The sequence below is a fragment of the Thunnus maccoyii genome, chromosome 6, assembly GCF_910596095.1.
Source record: "Thunnus maccoyii chromosome 6, fThuMac1.1, whole genome shotgun sequence".
Taxonomy (NCBI): Eukaryota; Metazoa; Chordata; class Actinopteri; order Scombriformes; family Scombridae; genus Thunnus; species Thunnus maccoyii.
Window position 1 is genome coordinate 17789276 of NC_056538.1, and position 20116 is coordinate 17809391.

Consider the following 20116-nt stretch of genomic DNA (forward strand, 5'->3'; position numbering starts at 1 on the left):
ATTTCAAAAGTAATTTTTAGTCCTCAGGTGTTATATAACAATTTAGTCTACACGCAGCTCAACATTTTAAGAAGGTACATCTAATCACATTATACACGTGTCTCTCTATTTTGTGGTGACGCATTGTGATTTGCCATTATGAAACAGTGATACTTTGGGCCTGGCATCAGTACAGGTGTCTGTACTGTTATCAGTGGGTTGGTAACAGTTGCTCAGGTGACTGAAGCCAACTCCCCCTAGAGACACCCAGTCATCTGCTGGTGACAGAGAGACCAGCCTACTTTCACTGTGGAGCTCAAACCTTCAGCTTCATTCACACTGACAGAGCAGTAGAAAGCAGCTGTAATGGATGGACATCTTATTGACACATATGTGGGATTATTTCAGCGTGTTTTGGCGTCTTTTCTTTAAAAAAAACAACATTGATTTTACATATACAAAAAGGTGTTTGAATTGACAAATATGAATCGACTGGATGAATGGGGGTTCCAGTCCAAGAAAATGGACTTGGAGGAGGATTTCTACATCGACTACGGAGCGGAGGAAATAACAGATTATCAAGACCCCAATGAACTTTTGGCTGCTTTGAAACAAAAGGAGGAAGAGGTTATTTTGGCAGCCCAGCTGGGAAACGCATTGCTCCTGGAAAATCGTCAGTTGAAAGAGCAGAGCGACAAACTTCATGAACAGTACGCAGACAAGCTGGAGGTAAGACCAATCTGTGTGTTTGTGCCGTGAAACCAGTACTAGTGATTATATTAGTCGTGTGTAATGAAAGCTGTCGGGAGAAATTTGTAGGTTTTTTTTTTTTTTTTTTTTTTTTACTTTTTCACTTTTTCGACGTGTTTGCTGCTAGTGATTGAAGTAGGCGGGTAATGAAAATAAGTTTCCTGATTAAAAAAAAAAAAAGACAAAAAACTCGATAATTAAGTATCTGACGTTAGAGCAACTTTGGGAACACTGTAGAGACTGAACATGATTGGTATATTGAAAGTGAAAAAAAACTGAAAAATTGAATTCAGATACTCCACATACCGTATATGATACGGAGTAAATGCCAGTATGTATTTTTTCTTACATAATTTATTACAAAATTTGCTGACCAGTTGATAATGATAAGATAAACACAAGAAAAACACTCGGTTACAAGGTTATTTATTGCTCTATGTACTAATGACGATTTTAAATACGCTGCTACGATAAAAGAGCGATATAAGACTTACATTTTGGCAAAATAATATAAAAAAACACATTCATACTGTGAGGAACAACAGTACTGATCATACTGTGTACTGTAAGCTATGACAACACTTTTTGTAAATATGAAATACAGCACTCACTTGTATTATCTGCAGTAGGCTATGTATAATTGAAAATGTGTATTAGATATGCATAGGAAATACTGTCTATTCCAATTGCACATTGAAGGCTTTATCCCTAAATCTAAAATTACCAAAGTCGTTTAGGTTATATGGGGTAAACAGCTTGAACTCTGTCATTACTTAAGTGTCTTAAGTGTGCTCAGGTTCAAGCTTCCTTGCACTCATTGTTCACATTCTTTGCTATCTTTAAAAGGCACATCTATACTTAACTCTAATCTAATACTTTCATGGATTATAAAAAAAAGGGGCATCCTGTTGCTTTATAATCAAACTGTGAGACTCAAACTTCACCCTGAGGTCAGCAGTTCATTTCAACAGTAATACAAAGAGATAACTGTAGTTACAGCGTCAGCAGCGAGGTTCACAGATTTACTTAGGTCCCCGATATGCTCACACACTTTAAAAAATGACTCAGTGGTGATGCTCCAAAATTTAATAACTGTTTACTGAGACTGCAGGAGAAATAAAGTTGTCTGCAAACTTTTAAGCATGTGTTTGTGTTCGTATATACAGTACAGTAGGGAAGGTGTAGCTTACTGCACCACATCACACAGCTTAGTGGTTCAGACAGATTAAATGATGGCCTCATTGCTTTTCTCAGGGCGAATGCTGACGTCTCCTTCACTGATAAATCTTATCAGGTGAGACAACGACCTAAATCAGAGTCGGGTCAAACTGGGCTGTCTCGCTATGTTATAAAGTATTTTACAACATGATATAAAGATGTCTGATTTCATGTCTATTATCTGCAGGACAGATTCATTCATGAAATATTATAATTATGTGAAATACATGAAGACTGATTTGACTGATGTTTCTCTGTAGTCAGACATGAATTACATACTGTAAATTCTTAGTGAAACAAAGATACTATTTTCATTCATTCAGATTCAAGCTGCCACACATTACCCACGATCCTTTGCAGAACTGAATGAGTCCTGCTGCTGCTTTTTGTGACTCAAATTCCTTTGAAAACAATATGTCATTGTTGTAACATCCGGCTGCGACAAGCATCATAGTCTCAGACCAACACACACTTTAAACAGCTTGAATTATCTTTAACTATGACTTGACATATTTGCAATCTGTGTTGTGTTGTCACCTGTTAATGTTTTTCACCGCTGTGTAGGAGCTGGAGCAGGGCAGGCATGAGCTGCGGCTGAAGCTGGAGGGCTGCCAGTCCCAGTGGGAGAGCCAGGTGGTGGAACTGGAGAGGGATGTGAGGGAGCTGAGCGCCCAGGTGGAGCGGCTCACTCAGGCCCTCAGCGAGGCGGAGAGGGACAAGAGTCGAGCTCAGCTGGAGCACAGCGAGCACACTCAGCGACTCCGGGAGCAGCTCAACACTGTGAGTCTCACACGTGGTTAGCGGGCAAATTTAATGTCATTCTGTCTGCATCAAAACATCTGAAGGTGATCTATACACGTGAGCAGGTAACTGAACCGCGGTGAAACAAATACCCGAGCTGTGGATCCAGAGCTGCAGGCCTGAGTTAAACTAGATAAGAAGTGCTGTCACCCAATCCACACACTGAAAACTTGATGTTCTTTGTAAACACTCAGGTTTCAGTCTGACTCAGTCCAGAGCAAGGCCAGACTCTCAGGCTGTTTGTATGCTCCGAGCAAAGCTGCGGCAAAATGCTTACCGTACAAAAACAGAGAGTTTTCATCTGAGCAGGAGAGACAGACTCAGTAGCTATGAAACAAAGTCTGAGGTTTTGGCTTCAGGCAAATGATCCGTGCCAGTGTGTAGCAGGATGGAAACAATATGTAAACAAGAAGAGGAGGGAAAGTTAATGCCGTGGCCTGATTGTAGATCTAGAACAGAGCGAGTAAAACGTAGAAAAGTACAAGTTAATAGTACTGGTTTTACTACTTGTCAGCATGCTATTATCTATTAAACCAGATCCAGATTATTAAGTAACACAAAGTTATCTTTTAACACAGTGCTGCTTAGATAATTGTATTACATAATGGATATAATCACTGGAAACAAAGCTGACTTGACATGTATTTGTTCTAGTCACATATTTATGATCTGCACCGTTTGATCAGAAGAAAATGATGAACACTGGGAGGACAATCAAACCTATTTTGTAACAAATTTAATGCCCTCTTATCAGTTAAGAAGAAAGGAGCTGATTGGATCACACAGCTGGACAACCTTGAGTCGCCCACAAGTACTTTTCCAGCCTGAGAGAGACGGGATTGAGTTTCTAATCACTACAGTTGTGGCGTGTTTTGAGTTTCACATGAGCAACCCCCTTCATAGTGCAGTTCCTTGTGCTGTCGTAAGCTTAAAAAATGAACAGCAAACCTGAGCCTTGCAAAGTTAAAGATGAATCCAAATAACACTGCAAACCCTCCCATGAGTCAAGGTCCACAGAATAAAAACTTGTGAATGTCTTTTTACCTCTGAGGGCAGACTGAAGGACTTTCTGCGGAAAATAGACTCCTTAGAAGTTCAGGAAAAAGTCAATTTAGATAAAAAGGTGCTATCTCTGTTTGGGCTGTTCAAGGAGAAGGAAATGGAGAGAAAATGTTTTATTTGGCTGGCTGGCAGCAGACGTGGTCGTAAAAATCAGAGAAAAGAGTTGAAGAAACAGAGAGTTTGAGTGTGAAGAAGGTCCTCCATGTCTGACATCTCTTTACCAGACGTGGTGAAGGACTCTGCTGCTGCACCACTGCCTGGTGTGGTGAGTTGTGTCTGTATTTCTCTGATTATGTGTGTTTGTACTGAAAGAGGAGATTTTGTTCTGCGTGTTCTGATCGGGCTTCAGAAGAGTTTTTCGGGCAAATTTGAGGAGTGAATTTGTGTCCTAATGTTGTTTGTGTAGAGTTTCTGTTGAATGAAGAAGAAATATTCAGATATCTTACATTTCAGATCATTTATGTGTACACTAAGTCCTTTTTGGAGTGTGAGTTTGCATATAAAGAGGCTCTAGCAGGTTTCAAAGAGCTTGAAACGCAAATATCCTAATTGTGAAAGTGTAACCAGAGCATGAGAAGAATCTGGAGGGGGAAACCTGGGAGAAAGGATTCATCATGTACCAGCAACATAGCGAATCAAAGCAGTCGCTTTGATGTGAGGGGAAAGATTTGCTGCATCCTGGTGCAGTTGAGGAAGCGGCTGCATAAAAACAATGTTGATGTGTGCCAGATTGTCACATGGTTCCACTGTTTTAAACAGCAGCTTAAGTGCAGGAGAGTAGGTATAACATATCAGGGAGTGTCGAGTGATGTCAGTGTCTTTTTCTTGTGATTAATTTACAACTGTCAGAGCACTCAAGTTCGTCTTCAGTCTGATGCATCACTTTATTACTTGATTCAGTTTAATGAGGGAGTTTCCAGGCGTTTTCTTAATGTTTAACAAGGAGGAGTAACATGAATCCTGATCCTAAGGTTATGACATTATTTCCACCGAAGGAAAGAAAAATGAGATTTTGCTGGTTTCACTCTTGTGCAAGAAAACTGAGAATTAGGATATAAACACATACTGGGGAAGAAATGCCAGACTGGAAAGGGCGTATGATTATAGGCAGATAAGCTGGAAATGCTGATAATATTTGGTCAACAGTTACAAAAAGTAAGTTGAGGACATTTAGTTGGACCTGTGTCAAGTTAAATTAAGCATAAACTGATAGCTGAGCTTTAGTTTTTCATAGTATTCGTCTTTACACCAGTCACAATAAGCTGCGCCACAGTCAATATTGGATCAGAGTTATCACACTCTTCCACTTAAAGATAATTTGTGGTTAGACTTTGAATAGGTCTGGCTTAGTTGCCAGTTAATTAGGTACACTGAGCTAAAAATAGCTCACTGTTGAATTGATGTATTGTTCATTTTTATGGTGAAACTCTTTTAGAGAGGTGATGATTCACTTTTATTTCTATTTATGACTTTATGACTTTATTTTATTTATGTCACTTTTCAGGCTGTTTCTGCTGTTGAATTGTATGTTATACTGAAAGGATGTTGCTTTGTATTGGTTCTGATACTTTTTTAATTGTTTTGTATAAAATGGAATATTTCCTTTTTGGTCTGCTATACATGCACAGTCTGAAATATTCAGTGATTTTGGACTTTTCTATGTCAGGTTAACAGCTGAAAAAGACATTAACATTTCAACTCCTGCTCTCCACCCAGTGTTACACAATCACTGTCCCTGGCCGTGGATCACAGGTTGTTATTGGACGACTGTGACAAATCCCTCACTGTGAATTTCCGTTATTGTAAAAGTAGACGCCCGCATTGAAACAGACCCCCCGTGACCTCTGCTCTCTCTGCCAGCGTTACAGACAAAAAGGGAAAGACAATATACATTGCAGTGAGATATAAATCTTTCATTTGCTCCTTTTGATGTTGCCCCTCATACCCAAACATCCCATCATCCCGAGGGAAAGCCATCTTTTCTGTGCGCTCCCTGAGGGCCTTGGCTGTAGCTTGGGTAGTCAGCTGCTGGATACCTCCGCGTGTGGACTTGGAGACAGCCTGAAGCTTGGGGGGGGGGGGGGGGGGGCTTGTGAGGGGATATCATCTCAGGCTTTGTGTCTCTACCAAATGGAGCGTCCTCCTTCCACTGCTGTTTCTGGTGATTCTCAGTGGGTCGCTGGCTCTATTGTGGATTGGGGCCCTTGTTGACGAGACGAGGCAGTGATAATGACGACTCATGGTTGCAAGCTCCCCTCCTCATAGTGCGTCTGCATGCTATGTTTTGTTTTTGTCCATCAGTGCCTGCTTTAGTCTCGTCACAGACACAGACACACACACACTTCCTACTAATATTAGCCCTCACGCCTGCCTCACATCCTCTGTACGAGCACATACACACAAGCTGTCCCCTCCTGATTTCCAAGTTTTTACTCTCTGACACATTGTTGCCTAATGTGGCATGATGATGTCACAGACAAGACCAAGATGCCCTCTGTTCCATCTGCCGCAGGGCCAGGCCTTTCATCTTGTATTATGTGGCTGTGATGGGACCTGACAGGGGCCCACCGAACTGCTGAGTAAGGGGAACTAAGGGTCCCAGGCCAGGAGGGGGGAGAAGGGGATTGGGAGGGTGGCGGGTTGGTGCGTTCACTGGGGCTTCAGAACTGGCACAGCAACATCCCAAAGATCCCAGAGTTGAAGTTTTTTAATGGTTCAACATCATTTTGTGTTTGAGAGAGCCTATAAAAGTGATTGAGAGAAACAAATAGGACAAAATAGATGAGAAATCATTATCTATGAGAAATCATAATATGACATGTGGTTTGTCAGTTATTAGCTATGTTTTTTCCTGTTCTTTTGCTGGACCAGTGTCCACAGGAGCCATGTTGCTTTTTGTTTAGTCAGTGGTTCCCAGCCTTTTTGGCTTGTGACCCCTTAAAGATGCCTTGTGGAGTTTTCTTGTAAACAAACTTAAAAGGATTTCTTTGGCGTTTTCTATCTTTTTCTCATTGTCAACAAATCTCATGTGCAGAGCCAAACCAACGATGAATTCATCCTACTTACAAGTATTTTGAGTGTATCCAAAGTCAGATATATCGTATTCCTCTGAGCTGTAGAACTCTGTTGTTGTCCAAAAACTATTAAAGTTTAGTTTGTTTAGAAATGACTCCAGAGACTTCAGTGATCACGTTTTTAGTCTCTGGAGAGTAGTTCTGTGTATGGCAGACGCCACTGTGCATGGTTCTGTTTACAGAACTTTGCCAGCTTATTGTGCTGCATATCACAACCTTTTGACTTTGTACTATATTTCTGGGTAAATTTACAATGTAGCACAAAGTCAAGAGGTTGTGATATGTCACAACAAGATAGCGAAGCTCTGTAAACAGAACCGTGTTCCTGTGTCTGTACAGTGGCATCTGCCTTTGTAGGAAGTACTCTGTGCTACGTGCTCGTGTACATGCATGTAATACAAGCAAAACAGCATCCCACTCATAAAAACATCACCCCATAGTGCTATTAGTGGTTCAGAACTTCACAGGGTACCTTTTAAAATGAGTTAGTAGCTCCTTGAGACCCCTCACAGGTGAATGACTTCAGTGTGTGGACATGAGCTCTGAGCATGTTCAACAAAAAATGATTCATCTGAAGGATTTTTAGAGGCCTGAAGAGGTGAAAATAATCAGTATTTCACAAGGATAAAGTGGTGAAAAATATAGAAAGGTTGGAAAAATAAACATGGTTTTGTGTAAAATATATAATTTATTTTCTGTTGTATTTCTTTCATCATCTTGTTACTCCTCAGATTTGTCTTTGGGGCCCCATTAGGTATCCTGACCTCTAGTTTGGGAACCAGAGTTACAAAAACACACAGTAGCCACTCAAAGCAAAGAAAAACCATCTCTGAGTTTCCTTTTGCTGCAGGGCCCACAGCAAAACAGTACCAGACCTAATTTTAGACACCTAATCCCACCTTTGAGCTAGATATCATATTATGTTTCTTCTCATCTGTGTCTACTTTACCGGACTTTATCTCAACAGCGCAATCTCCTGCAATATATCAAGTTATTTTTAGATTCAGGATCGTGGTCTCAATTCTCTTAAACCTCGTGCCTCAAGCAAACTTTGTTTTCGAGTTTCAAGTTCACTAGTACACATGTATGATTCCACCTGTCTTAGCTGTGGTTTGATTTCTGACTGTGTGTGTGGTTTTTTTTTTCTTATAGCTCTCTGTGAACCCCCTCCTTTTACTCTCTCCTGTCACTCATTCATTTTTCCACCTGTGAATCTCATGTGTCCGCATGTTGCGTCTGTTGTTTTGTAGGCGATGGAGGTGGAGAGGGCCATGTCCAGTGAGCTGCAGGCTTTAAAACAGGAGCTCCAACAGAAAGGAAGCCACAACAGGCCGCAGGATGAGGAGCTGATCAGTGCCATGAGGGAGCAGGTAAAAACCATGAACAAACACAATATATGTGCCACAAAATCTAACTGTCAACACACTAAAATGATGGTTTAATGAAGTGTTTACAGTCTGGAGAGCACCATGTACTCACACGGACCGAATGATCAGAACAGTCTGTTTTCCTGTCAAACGTGTTGATTGTGTTGCCAGCGACTCTTTCATCTTATTGTATTTTATCAGTTACAGAGGAACAAGTTTTTTACCAATACATAAAGAATATAATGCAACTCGAGATTAAATCTTACAGTAAATCATGGAAGAACAAGTAACAGGACAAATGGCAGTGGTTTATGCAACCATTCTCTCATATCAAATGAAGGAAAGTTCCTTTTTACACTTTCAACAGTATTTTTTTTTCAGGGAGAATAAAGTCAGAGAAAAACATTTCTCCTAACACTTACAGATATAAACACTGCTGGGTAGATGGGGCGTGATGGAAGACATGTTGCGTATTTAGGAAGAGATAAGTCAGTGAGAGTTTAGCTTTCAGTGAAAAAAATTTGTGATCTATGTGTGTGTGTGTTTGTTCAGGTGTTGCGTCTCACCCAGAAGGAACAGGTGCTGGAGGAGCGTTTGGAGAGTGTGTGTCAGGAGAACGCTGAACTGAGGGCGAGCTTGGCCTCTTTACACACACGTCTGGCTCTGCACGACCAACTCAGCCAGCAGCAGAGCCAGCAGGTACACACACACACACACACACATTATATACAGTACATGTTTCGAAGCAAGCAAATGAACACACTACACATTTACACAAAAAAAACATGAGCCTCCCTCTTTCTTCAAAGTAAGTACACACTGATTAGTGTTCATTGTAGCAGCAGGCAACACAAAAACAGCACAGTGTGGTTTAAGTATGAATGAACGAGCCTCAATAACAAAGGGATTTTCTGCTCCCTGCCCGGCGAACTGGGTTTCGGCGGGATTGTGGAAAGCATTGCTAAACAATCACCTCATCCCCGTCATTGTAACTTTCACCCGCAATTCTAGATTCCACTCGTGTTCGTTTGGTTTCATGTTGGGCTGGAGGCTGGAATCTGGCACGTCAGGATTTCTGTCGCACTGAACATTAGTAGAGTGTTTTTAAACAAGTGTCTCATGGCAGCTTTTAAAAAAAAAACAAAAACATTGCCTTGGGTAAAAGCACTTATCACATCCATCTGTCTTTTGATTATCAATATAATCTACGAGGATACATGATCTTATGTTCTCTTAATCTCTTTCATTTTTTGAACCTTAGCGTCATGTTTGTGTCTGGTGGATGTCTATGTTAGTATGTTAATACTTGTATGTGTGTGTGTGTGTTTGTGTTCGTTCCTCCTCATGTCTTCAGCTCGCCGAGGCGTGGCAGGAGGTGGAGGCAGCACGCGGTCGCTCACAGCAGCTACAAGCCCAGGTGGAGGAGCTTCAGGAGGAGGTGTCCCTGCAGGAAGCCAGGAGCCAAGGAGACGCCTCCCTGCTGTCTGAGCTGGAGAGCAGCCTGGACACGACGGGACTGGGAGTCAGCAAGGAAGAGGTACCAAAGCAGTGATTAGATTACCATGTAACACAATCAGACCACAATTTGTTAAACCATTATATGCCAGAACAGGAAGAAGAATCTCATCAGTGAGATTAAAGAGAAAAAAAAAGTGTATTTATACAGTAGATATGTATGATATGTATTTCCAGAAGAAAGAGTGTGATTGGCATTTTACTGTGTTGGATGTGGGGAAATGAAAGGATGAGAAATAATGACACATTACATTGTGAAAATTGAAAATATCCATCAAATCAGATGCATGCTTCTAAGAAGTCAATATAAATACCAGATAAACAAATGAAATGAGCAAAGGAAAGACTGGATAGGAAATAAAAGAAAACAAAAGAGAGAAATTTGCAGTTATTGTTAATTAATGTAGCTTTTGTCATCTTGGCTTCCACAGATGACACAATACACATGCAAAGGATAATTAAATTAAAATATACTTAAAAGTATATTCATATAATGGAAAATTCACACTATGTATATAACTTTCAAGCATCAATATTCATAAAAAATGTTCAAAGTGAAACAGGAGTTATGAGTAACACGATGAGTAATTTGGGAATTACTATACAATATATATCTTCTATCACCATATACATATAAAAGTATGTATATGGAGGATTTAATTTGTATCACCCGCTCCTAGCACTGGGTGACAGAGCATGAGAAAAATATTTCACATTATTCTGTTGGGTAATTGTGTAAAATGAAAGTAAGTTTATGCCTAGACGTAGGAAATACTCAGAACAATACAATGAACACAACAAGGCATGGTTAAGAGGTGGTGTGGCTATAAATTCAACCAAGTACGGAAAGAAACACTGGAGGTCTTTTTTGACTTTATCTCCATACTGTGGTTGGCAAATGCTAGTTTTGGGCTTTTTCTATTCTAGTCCTGCCCCCAATGATTCATGTGTGTTTAAAGGGGAAATTGTGTTCCTGTGATGACTGGAAACAAGAGTATTACACTAAGTCTTTCCTAAAGGACGTATATACTAAGATCTCACAATTATGGCGCCACCGAGAAACATCATATATAAGTATAATTTAGAGAAACTTGTATAAAATATCATAGTGCAGCACAGTAGCCGTCTCTGCAGAGAACGTGATGACAGAACATTTTGTTCAGGATCTCCCTGACAGTGTGACTTGCGTTTGAGGCAAGGACACGCTGCAACGAGAAGGTGCAAAGTTCCTGATTCTCAAAGTGAAACACCACAAAAGACCATCAGATAAGCAGCGCTGCAGCAGAAAACAGATGTTTAAATTGTGTCTGTGAAAGAACAGAGGAGTCCTCTAATTCTCACTCTCTGGATGTCTACTATTATTGTTTTGTTACAGCAGGAAAATGTGATGTATAACTGCACCCGTGAGTCATTCATGATATTTCCTGTTTGTCATACCAACATTGTAGGAGAGTTTCCTTAATGTAGAGTGTTCAGCGCATGTGTACATCTCTGTCTGTAACCTTATCATAAAATATGATATGATTATCTCTTGCACCATATTTAAATGAACCTGTTATCATCAGATAGGTATCCTCATGTCATATATTTGACTCAAGGAAGTTACACAGAGTAATGAGGTAATGCTATCACCTCCCACTGTGTAAATACGTTATGTTACCTAAGATATGATGTGTGTTGAGAGACAATGGTGCGTGGTGAAAGGAAAAGGGGAAAAGAGAGACCTTGTTTCTTTGTCAAGGATGGCTCACTTTCTATTAAAACATCTGAGACATGAGCTCTTTTAATGTAGGCGAAATATACAGTGACAGCCTCCGAGGTATACCAGTTGTGTCGTGAAAGTCTCACTTCATAGCTGCTTTAAAAGTAACGATAAACATAAATCAACATGCCTTCTCTCCTGTTCAACTTAGATTACGCAAGAAATGGGGTCCATCCTTCAGTTACTGCTGCCACTGACCCAGGAACTGAACGGCGCAAGGGCGTCAGAGGACACGGATCAACAGGGAGACCTGCAGGCCATGTTGTATCGACTGAAGGGAGTGGCTCAAACCCTGGCACAGACATCCAGCCCTCAGGTAAGCAACAGACATACAAAATGAACAAATGGGACAGGACAGGATATGCCTACAAAAGGCCGACCTTGTTTTCTCACACCATTGATTGATTGACACCAAATGACGCCTGAGTGAATAAGAATTGAGGATGAATATGCCTGGTAGGTAAATAAAGGCTAGAAGCACAGATGTACATCAACTATATCCTCTGTCATTTTTATACACATTTGGTGGAAAGGTTGACTTGCAAAGATTAAAATTAATATAACATATTTTTTATATATTATTTTTGTTGGTAGACAGCCTTGCACCTCGAAAATGTAGGTTTCATCGTCCAGAAAAGAGCAGCTGTACTCAAAATCATTGATCCATAAAGAAGCGTCCTCAAAGCTCCCTCATCTGATAGCACTTTATGCTTTAGATGCTGAAAAGGCCTTTGATCAAACTGAATGACCCTTTATGTTCACTACCCTGCAGAAATATGGGTTTGGTAACAGTTTTATGCAGTGGATTAGGATGATCTACTCAGAACTAACAACGTCATTTCAAAACCTCTCGTTTTACATCAAGGAACAAAACAAGGATGTCCAGCTTTAGGATTTTAAATTTAATCTAATCATTGAACCATTAGCTGAGAAGATAAGATCTGAAAAGAAAATCAAAGGCATAAAAATTGGAAGTCAAATATATAAAATGTCACTGTATTGTGATGACATCATCCTCTACCTAACAGATGTGGACTCCTCACTTTGTTATATCAATCAGATTATCACTCAGTATGGTTCATTCTCAGGATACAAAGTAAACTGGAGAAAATGTGAGTCACTGCCTCTAAACAAACACTGCAGTATCACATGTGTGCAAAATACAAACATTAAATGGAAACCAACAGAAATAACATATTTAGGATTAACAATTACACCAAATAGGTGTCAAACACATCTCACACAAATATTTAATAAAATCAAATCAAAGATAGATCGATGGTCAAATCTTCCCATTTCTCTGTGGGGTCAAGTGAACAAAGTAAAGATGAACATTCTTCCTACTGTCAAATACCTGTCACAATACAGAAAACCTGGTTTGAACATTTGCATAAAACAATCTCAACCTTTATTTGGCAAAATGTTCATACTTAAGGATGTCTAGTTCATACAAAAAAGGTGGAATACAGCGACCCAATTTCTTTCACTATTATCTGTCCTTTGGTTGCCAGTAAGTTATTTGATCCCTTTGTAAGCAAAGATTGGAAATGCATAGAAGAAAATATGTTACAAAGCTTAAACCTTGATTTAAAATGTCTATGTGAAAATGTTTCCAAAGCAAATCATGCAAAGCCCAATCGAAGCGTCATTTAACATTGTGAAATCATGTACAAAGATAATTGGAATAAACACAACTACCTCAATAAATCAACTGCGGCAGAACTCAAATATAACAGTAAACAAAAAGGTCATAAAATGGAATAAATGGAACGATATTGGGATCAGTAAGCTTTATCACATATTTTCTAATGACTGTTTTAAAACCTTTAATGAATTATTAATTGAACATAGTATCCCAAAAAGTGAATACTTAAATTACATCACTTTACGGCATACTATTAAAAAGAATATTCCCACAGACAAATTGAACACTGACACACACAAATTTGAAAATGTACTTTTTAACCACAGCTTGTTCAATAAAAATATAGTTAAATGTTTTACACAATATTAAGTGAAAGCACCATAAAGAAGAGGATAATATTTCCTGGAATGATGTATGGAAAAACACAAGGCAGCTGTTCCATTGTACGAAAAACAAACAATTTAAAATACTTAACAGATTATATTACACCCCAACACAGCTATATTAAATGGACATAAGTGATGGCAGTACATGTATAAAATATGGTGCTGCTGTTCCATCTATTGTGAGACTGCAATAAAATTAAAGATCTTTGGTTTGGTGTAACAAAGCAAGTGATGAACCACACTAATATAGTCATTCTCGCACCACAATCATGTATACTGGGAGATTTGCATAACTTCAGCGGATTGTCTTCAAAGAATAAAAATATTTCTTCTTCTCTCATTATGTATGGTCACAAAAAAGTAATCGTGAATAAATGGATTGCTTTAAATACACCAACTCACAATGTGCACAATTCACACTCACAATTAAAACATATAACATCACAATAACAAACAGTACAAAGCAAAAAACACACAAGACACATGATACAAAATGCAAAGATGACTGATATTGTTTGAAGGGTACATTGGTAAAGGGTTGGTTTAGATTGGTAAATTGATTCGGAGGGGTTTAGAAATGGTAGGACTCACTCGTATGTTTATTCATCGTCAGAAATGTATATCTTTTGTCTTTGTTTGTTTTTTGTTCTGTCTGTTTGTTTTGTGAGTCAAAAAAAAAAAGAAATGATGTGAGAAATCTTACCAAAAAAAAGTAGCGTCCTCACATACCATGTTCATCAGTTTATTTACAGTTAGCCTATCTGCCCCCTGGTGGCTGCTAGTAGGCACAACACTGTCTTCAGACAACACACTGACCTATACTGACTGACCAATTGATAGCCTGTATGCTTTGCTAAGCCTTCATTTGCTATGAGTGAACATATACAAGTGTCCAGTTGTGGCTCATGGTGTTTGTAGGCCATTCAGACCAGTAACATGCATTTATCACTGTAACTAAATATCCCCCCCCCCCCCCGCCCTTGCCACTTCCTCCCTCGGAGCACCATGCATATAGGCCAACACAACAGAAACTCTTTTTGGTGCAAATCTCTGTGAAACACATGGCTGACACCTGATCTCTTTGTTAATGTCTGTGTCCCAGGAGCTGAATCGGGCTTTTGTTGACCGGACGGGTGATCAGTGTGGGAATCCGAGCGCAGCGCAGGAGCTGAAAGATCAGGTAACCCACAGATGAACGAACACGTCTGTCGGGGAGGGAGGTACCTGTGGCAAGCCATTATGAGAGGATTTGGCTGTGTCAGTACTGACCTTGCTGCTGTCACTGTAATCCATCTTAGTGTCATCCTTTGAGGGCATTTTTCCTTGGAATTACACTTCTATTTTATGAAAAACTTGGAGGTTTAGTAGAGGTTTCTCTAGTCTCTAGTCTGTGGCAGAACATCCAAATTAGTTTATTTGCATTCACAAATTACACCGAAATGTCTTTTTCTTAAATCACATTTTTAATTCTTGTGTTATGTATATATATACATACATACATACATACATACATACACACACACACACACACACACACACATATATATATATATATATATATATATATATATATATATGTATCGCAACATGCAGTAACTCACTGCTACTTTGGTGCAACACCAGTGTCTGTAAAGTGTTTTAAGCAGATAAATAAACCGTAGTGTAAACAAAGTTGATGTCTTCCTCCTCCAGAACATCCAGCTACAGCAGGAGAACGCTGAAATGAAGCAGAAGCTGCAGAGCGTACAGGAGCAGGCTGAAGTTGCCCAGCAGGCCATCAGAGACCGAGATGAAGCCATAGCCAAGTGAGTCGTCCTTGTTGCTCAATAGTCTCAATGCAAATCAGTATCAGTATATTCAGATGCCTTTGATAGCATTTTTGTTTATGTGTTAGTTTTACAAGAACTCACTTTTAGCTGGAATAATTCTGCAAATGTTGTTGAATATTCAGAAAAAATAAATTAATTATTGCCAGACGAACAAAATGCATCAAGAAAAATAATTTATAGTTCTTGTGGAAATCTGTTCTTGTAACCATGGCAATGAGTGTATACATTTCTTGTGCGTAAATGTGACGTTAATGACGTTTAATCATTTCTTGATAGGAAAAATCTGATGGAGGTCGAGTTGGTCCGAAGTAAAAATGACATGATGTCACTGAACAACCAATTATTAGAAGCCATCCAACGTAAACTGGAGCTGTCACAGGAACTGGAGGCCTGGCAGGTGCGGCCCCTTTATCTCTGTAAAGCTTTGTTGTCCATCCCTTCCAGTCTGCTCTATCTATTAAACCATAGAGTCTCTGATGCTGTCATCTCGTCACACTGTCTTTAAATCTGTCTCCTGCTTTATGAAATCCTCAATCCATACATTATCTGCACCATCACTCATGACAAATCACTTTTTGATGCACATTGTCTTCAGTTTTAGTTATAATTTGACAAGACAGGAGAAGGATGTGTCTCAGTTAGTGTCCTCAGTGGGAGGTCAGGGACAGACGCAGCCATATCTCTCTCATTCCTGTCAGTTTGGAGGAATATGAACGGCAGGTGTCTCTGTCTATGAGCCCTTCTGTTGCTGAGTCATTATGCCAAGCCGAGCCATCTGCCAGAGGGTTTGATCTCCTGTGCTTTGATGAAGATAATGCAGATAATATTTAGACCAAAACACTGATTAATACTCTGGAGAAATTATGTTTGTTATCTGAAAGCAGATTCTTTCTCCATCCTGATGGGCTAAAATTTGGTTTTTGAAAGAGTTTGAATGCTATAATCAGTTTAAATATTCCAGTGGATTTCTACCACAGAATAAACAAATTGTGTATTATGTACAGGGATATGTGCAAGTCATATGGTTGTAGAAATGTCCTGTATGTGCAGATACAGACTGGTATTACCAGCAATATATAGATGACCTATGATACACAGACATCAGTCTAGAAATTCTGCATTCACAGACAGAAGAAACACACACGTAGAGATATTGTATATCCAGAAATAAAACCTGTTTAATACACAGAAATGTGCAGGAATATCTACAAGTTAAATACAGATGAGATAGCCTGAGCAGGACAGTGCACAGGACTAGAGAAAAGAGTCCAGAACTGGTTGAATTAAAATTGATGCAGCAGAACCAGAGATATTGTCGTTTTAATCTTCAGCTCCAACAGATGTGTAAGTGCAAACAAAACAAGCTCTAAGCGCAACTTTAAAATGACAGTTGCCTATTTACACATCCAGCAGATACAGAACAACATTAGCACTAATTTTGAGTCATGTTTCTGGTCACCTGATGAACATAAGACCAGTTTTCACTCTGCTTTTAGCTCCATTTGGTCTCAAACATAATGCCCAACTTAAGACACTATACTGAGTCCCTGTTTGTTAAACTTCCTGCTCATTGCTTGTTCCTCCTTGTCTTTCCTCAGGATGACATCCAAATCATCATCAACCAGCAGCTCAGGTCCCAGCAGCAGTCGGAGCAGCCTCAGAAGAAGCCCACGTCCAACGGCATGTCCTTCTTCCGTAGGCCCAGCAAGACGGCTTCCACCTGGACACACCAGCCGTCGTCCTCTTCCACCTGGAATTCAGACGTTAATCAGGAAAAAGCCCAATCCCCCTGGAGGGACTGGTTAAGGCGAGGAAAAGGGGCGCAGTACGGAAAATAACGGACATGGATGTGAGAAGATGTAGAACCAGGAGGAAAGGACAGGGGGAAGTCACAAGTGGAGCTTCCCGTTCATCATTATGGTGAAAAGGATCCATAAAGACACTTGTAAATCAGTGATGAACAACAGAGCCACTACGGACAAAGACTTGTCAAACAGGCACTTACATAGACACATTTCACTGAGAGGCTGAGCCTTCTTAAAATCTAAACTGTGACAACCTGGAACACTACTAGCATTTTCATACAATAACATGAAGTTTGCTTGAGACTGTAAATATTGTGCCATATTTTGTAATATCCGTAATATTTGTGAATGTCTTTATGTTTGAGACTTTATATGGTATATATGATAGATGTAGATCAACGGAGAGTATTTGTTCAGATTATTTAACAGAGATGAAAGCAGAAAGAGATCAAACAGTTAATTTGTGATTGTACTGTCTTTACATACCAAGTTGGATGTGAGAAGTTACATTTTTTACTGTGTGTCCCAGAAACTAAATATGTAAAAAATGTTGATTGTATAAGAAACACTGCAGACATATTAGATTCAACAAAGAAGCTGTTATTTTTATAATTTCTTTTTTATTTGGTTTTTTAGTAAAAACCAAATATTTTCTGAATAATCACCTGGTGGGATGTGTTTGTACAGCGAGGCTATGACCTGTAAATCATTGTTCAGTATTGAGGCTGCTTAGTTTAAACTGTGTTGTTTTCTGAGCTGTCTGACTGACTACATCTGGAGTGATTGCCGGATAATTTCATAAAATATTAAATAATCATTTCCAGTCTTTGTGCGTTTTTACATGTCTGGTCAAAATGTTTAATGTGAGCAACTGGAAAAGGGAGAATCAGGTTCTTGTTTTTCATTAGACAGCATGTTAAAGTATACATTCAAAGCTGCAGTGGTAACAGCATATCTGAACAGGATACATTAAGTGCTCGACTGGTAACAAGGAACATCAATAAAGTTCCCAGTTTCAGGGCAACAATTAAGCACTCTTGGACACTTTCGTCTATAAAAGGAAAGTTTTGTAATGTGTCTTTTCTCATATTTGTCTTATTAATAGATTTTGATCACAGCATAACAGAAAAATGTCTTCAATATAGAAATTTAAAAAACTATTTGAACTTGTACAATCATGAAATCCAGCATTGATCCCAGGATGAACAGATTTGTCAGGAGTAGTCAGTGCACATATTGAAGATACACTGATTGTACGGAGCCTTTAGAAAATATCCAAGCTTCTTGACTTTTTGTGTTGTAGACATTTAAAATTGACTTCAACCACAAGATACACATCACATCTAATGTTAACAAAATTTAGATGTTTTTACAAATTTTGATGAAATGATTTAATGGCAGACATCTCATTTATGGAGTTAAAGTAAACTTTTGAATACGTTGTAGCATAAAATGGTCAAAACATGTCTGCAGGGAGTTGATGATGGTTAGCAGCGATACAAATATTACTTCACCATGTGCTCTGTTTGTACTCCTGTACGTGTAACTACGAATTCCAAGACACTTCCCACACACACTCCAGTCTCCTCTTAGTGATTTTTACTCACTCAATGCTCAAAGATTATCTTATCACGCTGTTAGATTTCTGCTTGAATGTATTGAGTAAACTTTTTCATTCCTAAATTAATGACTTTTGTATCTGTGGGAAATGTTGGTACTTTCTGAGTCCTGAAAACAACATTAACTGGCAGTAGGATAGAAACTGTAAAAAAAAAAAAGAAAAAAAAAGTGGAAACTGTGCTTGGTAGCAGCATGTAAAAAGTTAACACATACCCAGAGACAGGACAGGAAGAAAGATTTTAAATGGGTCACATCTACAGTATATAAAGTACATGAGAGATCATTGAACATTTTTTCCTCTATATCTTTGAGACAATATATAGGAGTTATTTGCACCATCAAACATTTTTTGGTATCAAGCATCAGGCAAAATTATCCAAGGGGACATAGTGTATGAGTCCTTTTATCTAATTAGAAAAGACAGTTACTGTAAGACACAAAAAACAGCCTTCATTGATTCATACAGACAACTATAAAAACTGAACTAACTACAGTATAAACCAGGAGAAGGAATGTTGTCAGATAAACTTACAGATTAGTCTGTTTGTATTTCAGTATGTATTTAACCTGCTATAGTTATGAAAACAGTATATCAGCTATCTTCTATCATGCACATAAACAATATCTCCAAATATTCATGTCATGTTTGTGTCCAACTGAAAACTCTGTAACTCTGTAACTTAACTTAAAAGCTACACCTACAGGATGGACATTAAAAGAAATGTATTTGTTTTTAATTTCATAAACACGCTGTTAAAGAACAATGGAGGGGGCCACATCCACAAAACTGAAACAGACCCTCCTGGAGCGACCAGGACAGACACAGTGAGAGGTGCAGTCTGCTGCTGCCCTCTGCTGATAGTCAGAAAACACTGCAAACTTAAAACCACATATCAAGCAGATATTATGCAACAACTGACTTTTCCACTCACACCATGTTCCAGATTTGAGATTAAAAAAAGGAAACAAAGAAAGGTTGTTCTCAACGAGTGACACCTATCGCGCTCTGACTGTAAGTGCTGGCAAGTCAGTTAATTTTTAATAAATGTAACCGTTTATTGCAACCAGGTGCAGAAATGACTGACTGAAGATCTTTGTCTTTGATAGTCAGAATCAGCTTTATTGGCCAAGTATGTTTACGCATACAAGGACTTTGACTCTGGATTCTAGTGGCTCTCAATGTGTTTAGACACAGCAATGTTCAGGAAGGACAACAAGCTGAACAAAGATAATTAAACATAAACATATTACTATTATGTACAAGCAAAATAAATACATAAATTTAGAAACAACAAGTGGGCAA

General features: G+C 39.0%; 1 protein-coding gene across 1 annotated transcript; it reads left to right on the top strand.

Annotated features, from left to right (window-relative positions):
* The first annotated feature begins 257 nt into the window (after positions 1–257).
* Positions 258–18010, top strand: si:ch211-235m3.5 (BICD family-like cargo adapter 1). Its single transcript, XM_042413887.1, has 10 exons — positions 258–708; positions 2512–2727; positions 8135–8254; positions 8804–8950; positions 9606–9788; positions 11680–11844; positions 14662–14739; positions 15252–15364; positions 15665–15785; positions 16987–18010. The coding sequence occupies exons 1-10, from the start codon at positions 463–465 to the stop codon at positions 17224–17226; spliced, it is 1629 nt and encodes a 542-aa protein (XP_042269821.1). The 5' UTR covers positions 258–462; the 3' UTR covers positions 17227–18010.
* Positions 18011–20116: the final 2106 nt, after the last annotated feature.

Excerpts from the sequence above, each read along its gene's own strand:
- si:ch211-235m3.5 (XM_042413887.1), top strand. The coding sequence starts at position 463 with ATGAATCGACTGGATGAATGGGGGTTCCAGTCCAAGAAAATGGACTTG. Across the intron at positions 2,728-8,134 it reads TCCGGGAGCAGCTCAACACT|GCGATGGAGGTGGAGAGGGC; the intron begins GTGAGTCTCACA and ends GTTGTTTTGTAG. Across the intron at positions 11,845-14,661 it reads CACAGACATCCAGCCCTCAG|GAGCTGAATCGGGCTTTTGT; the intron begins GTAAGCAACAGA and ends TCTGTGTCCCAG.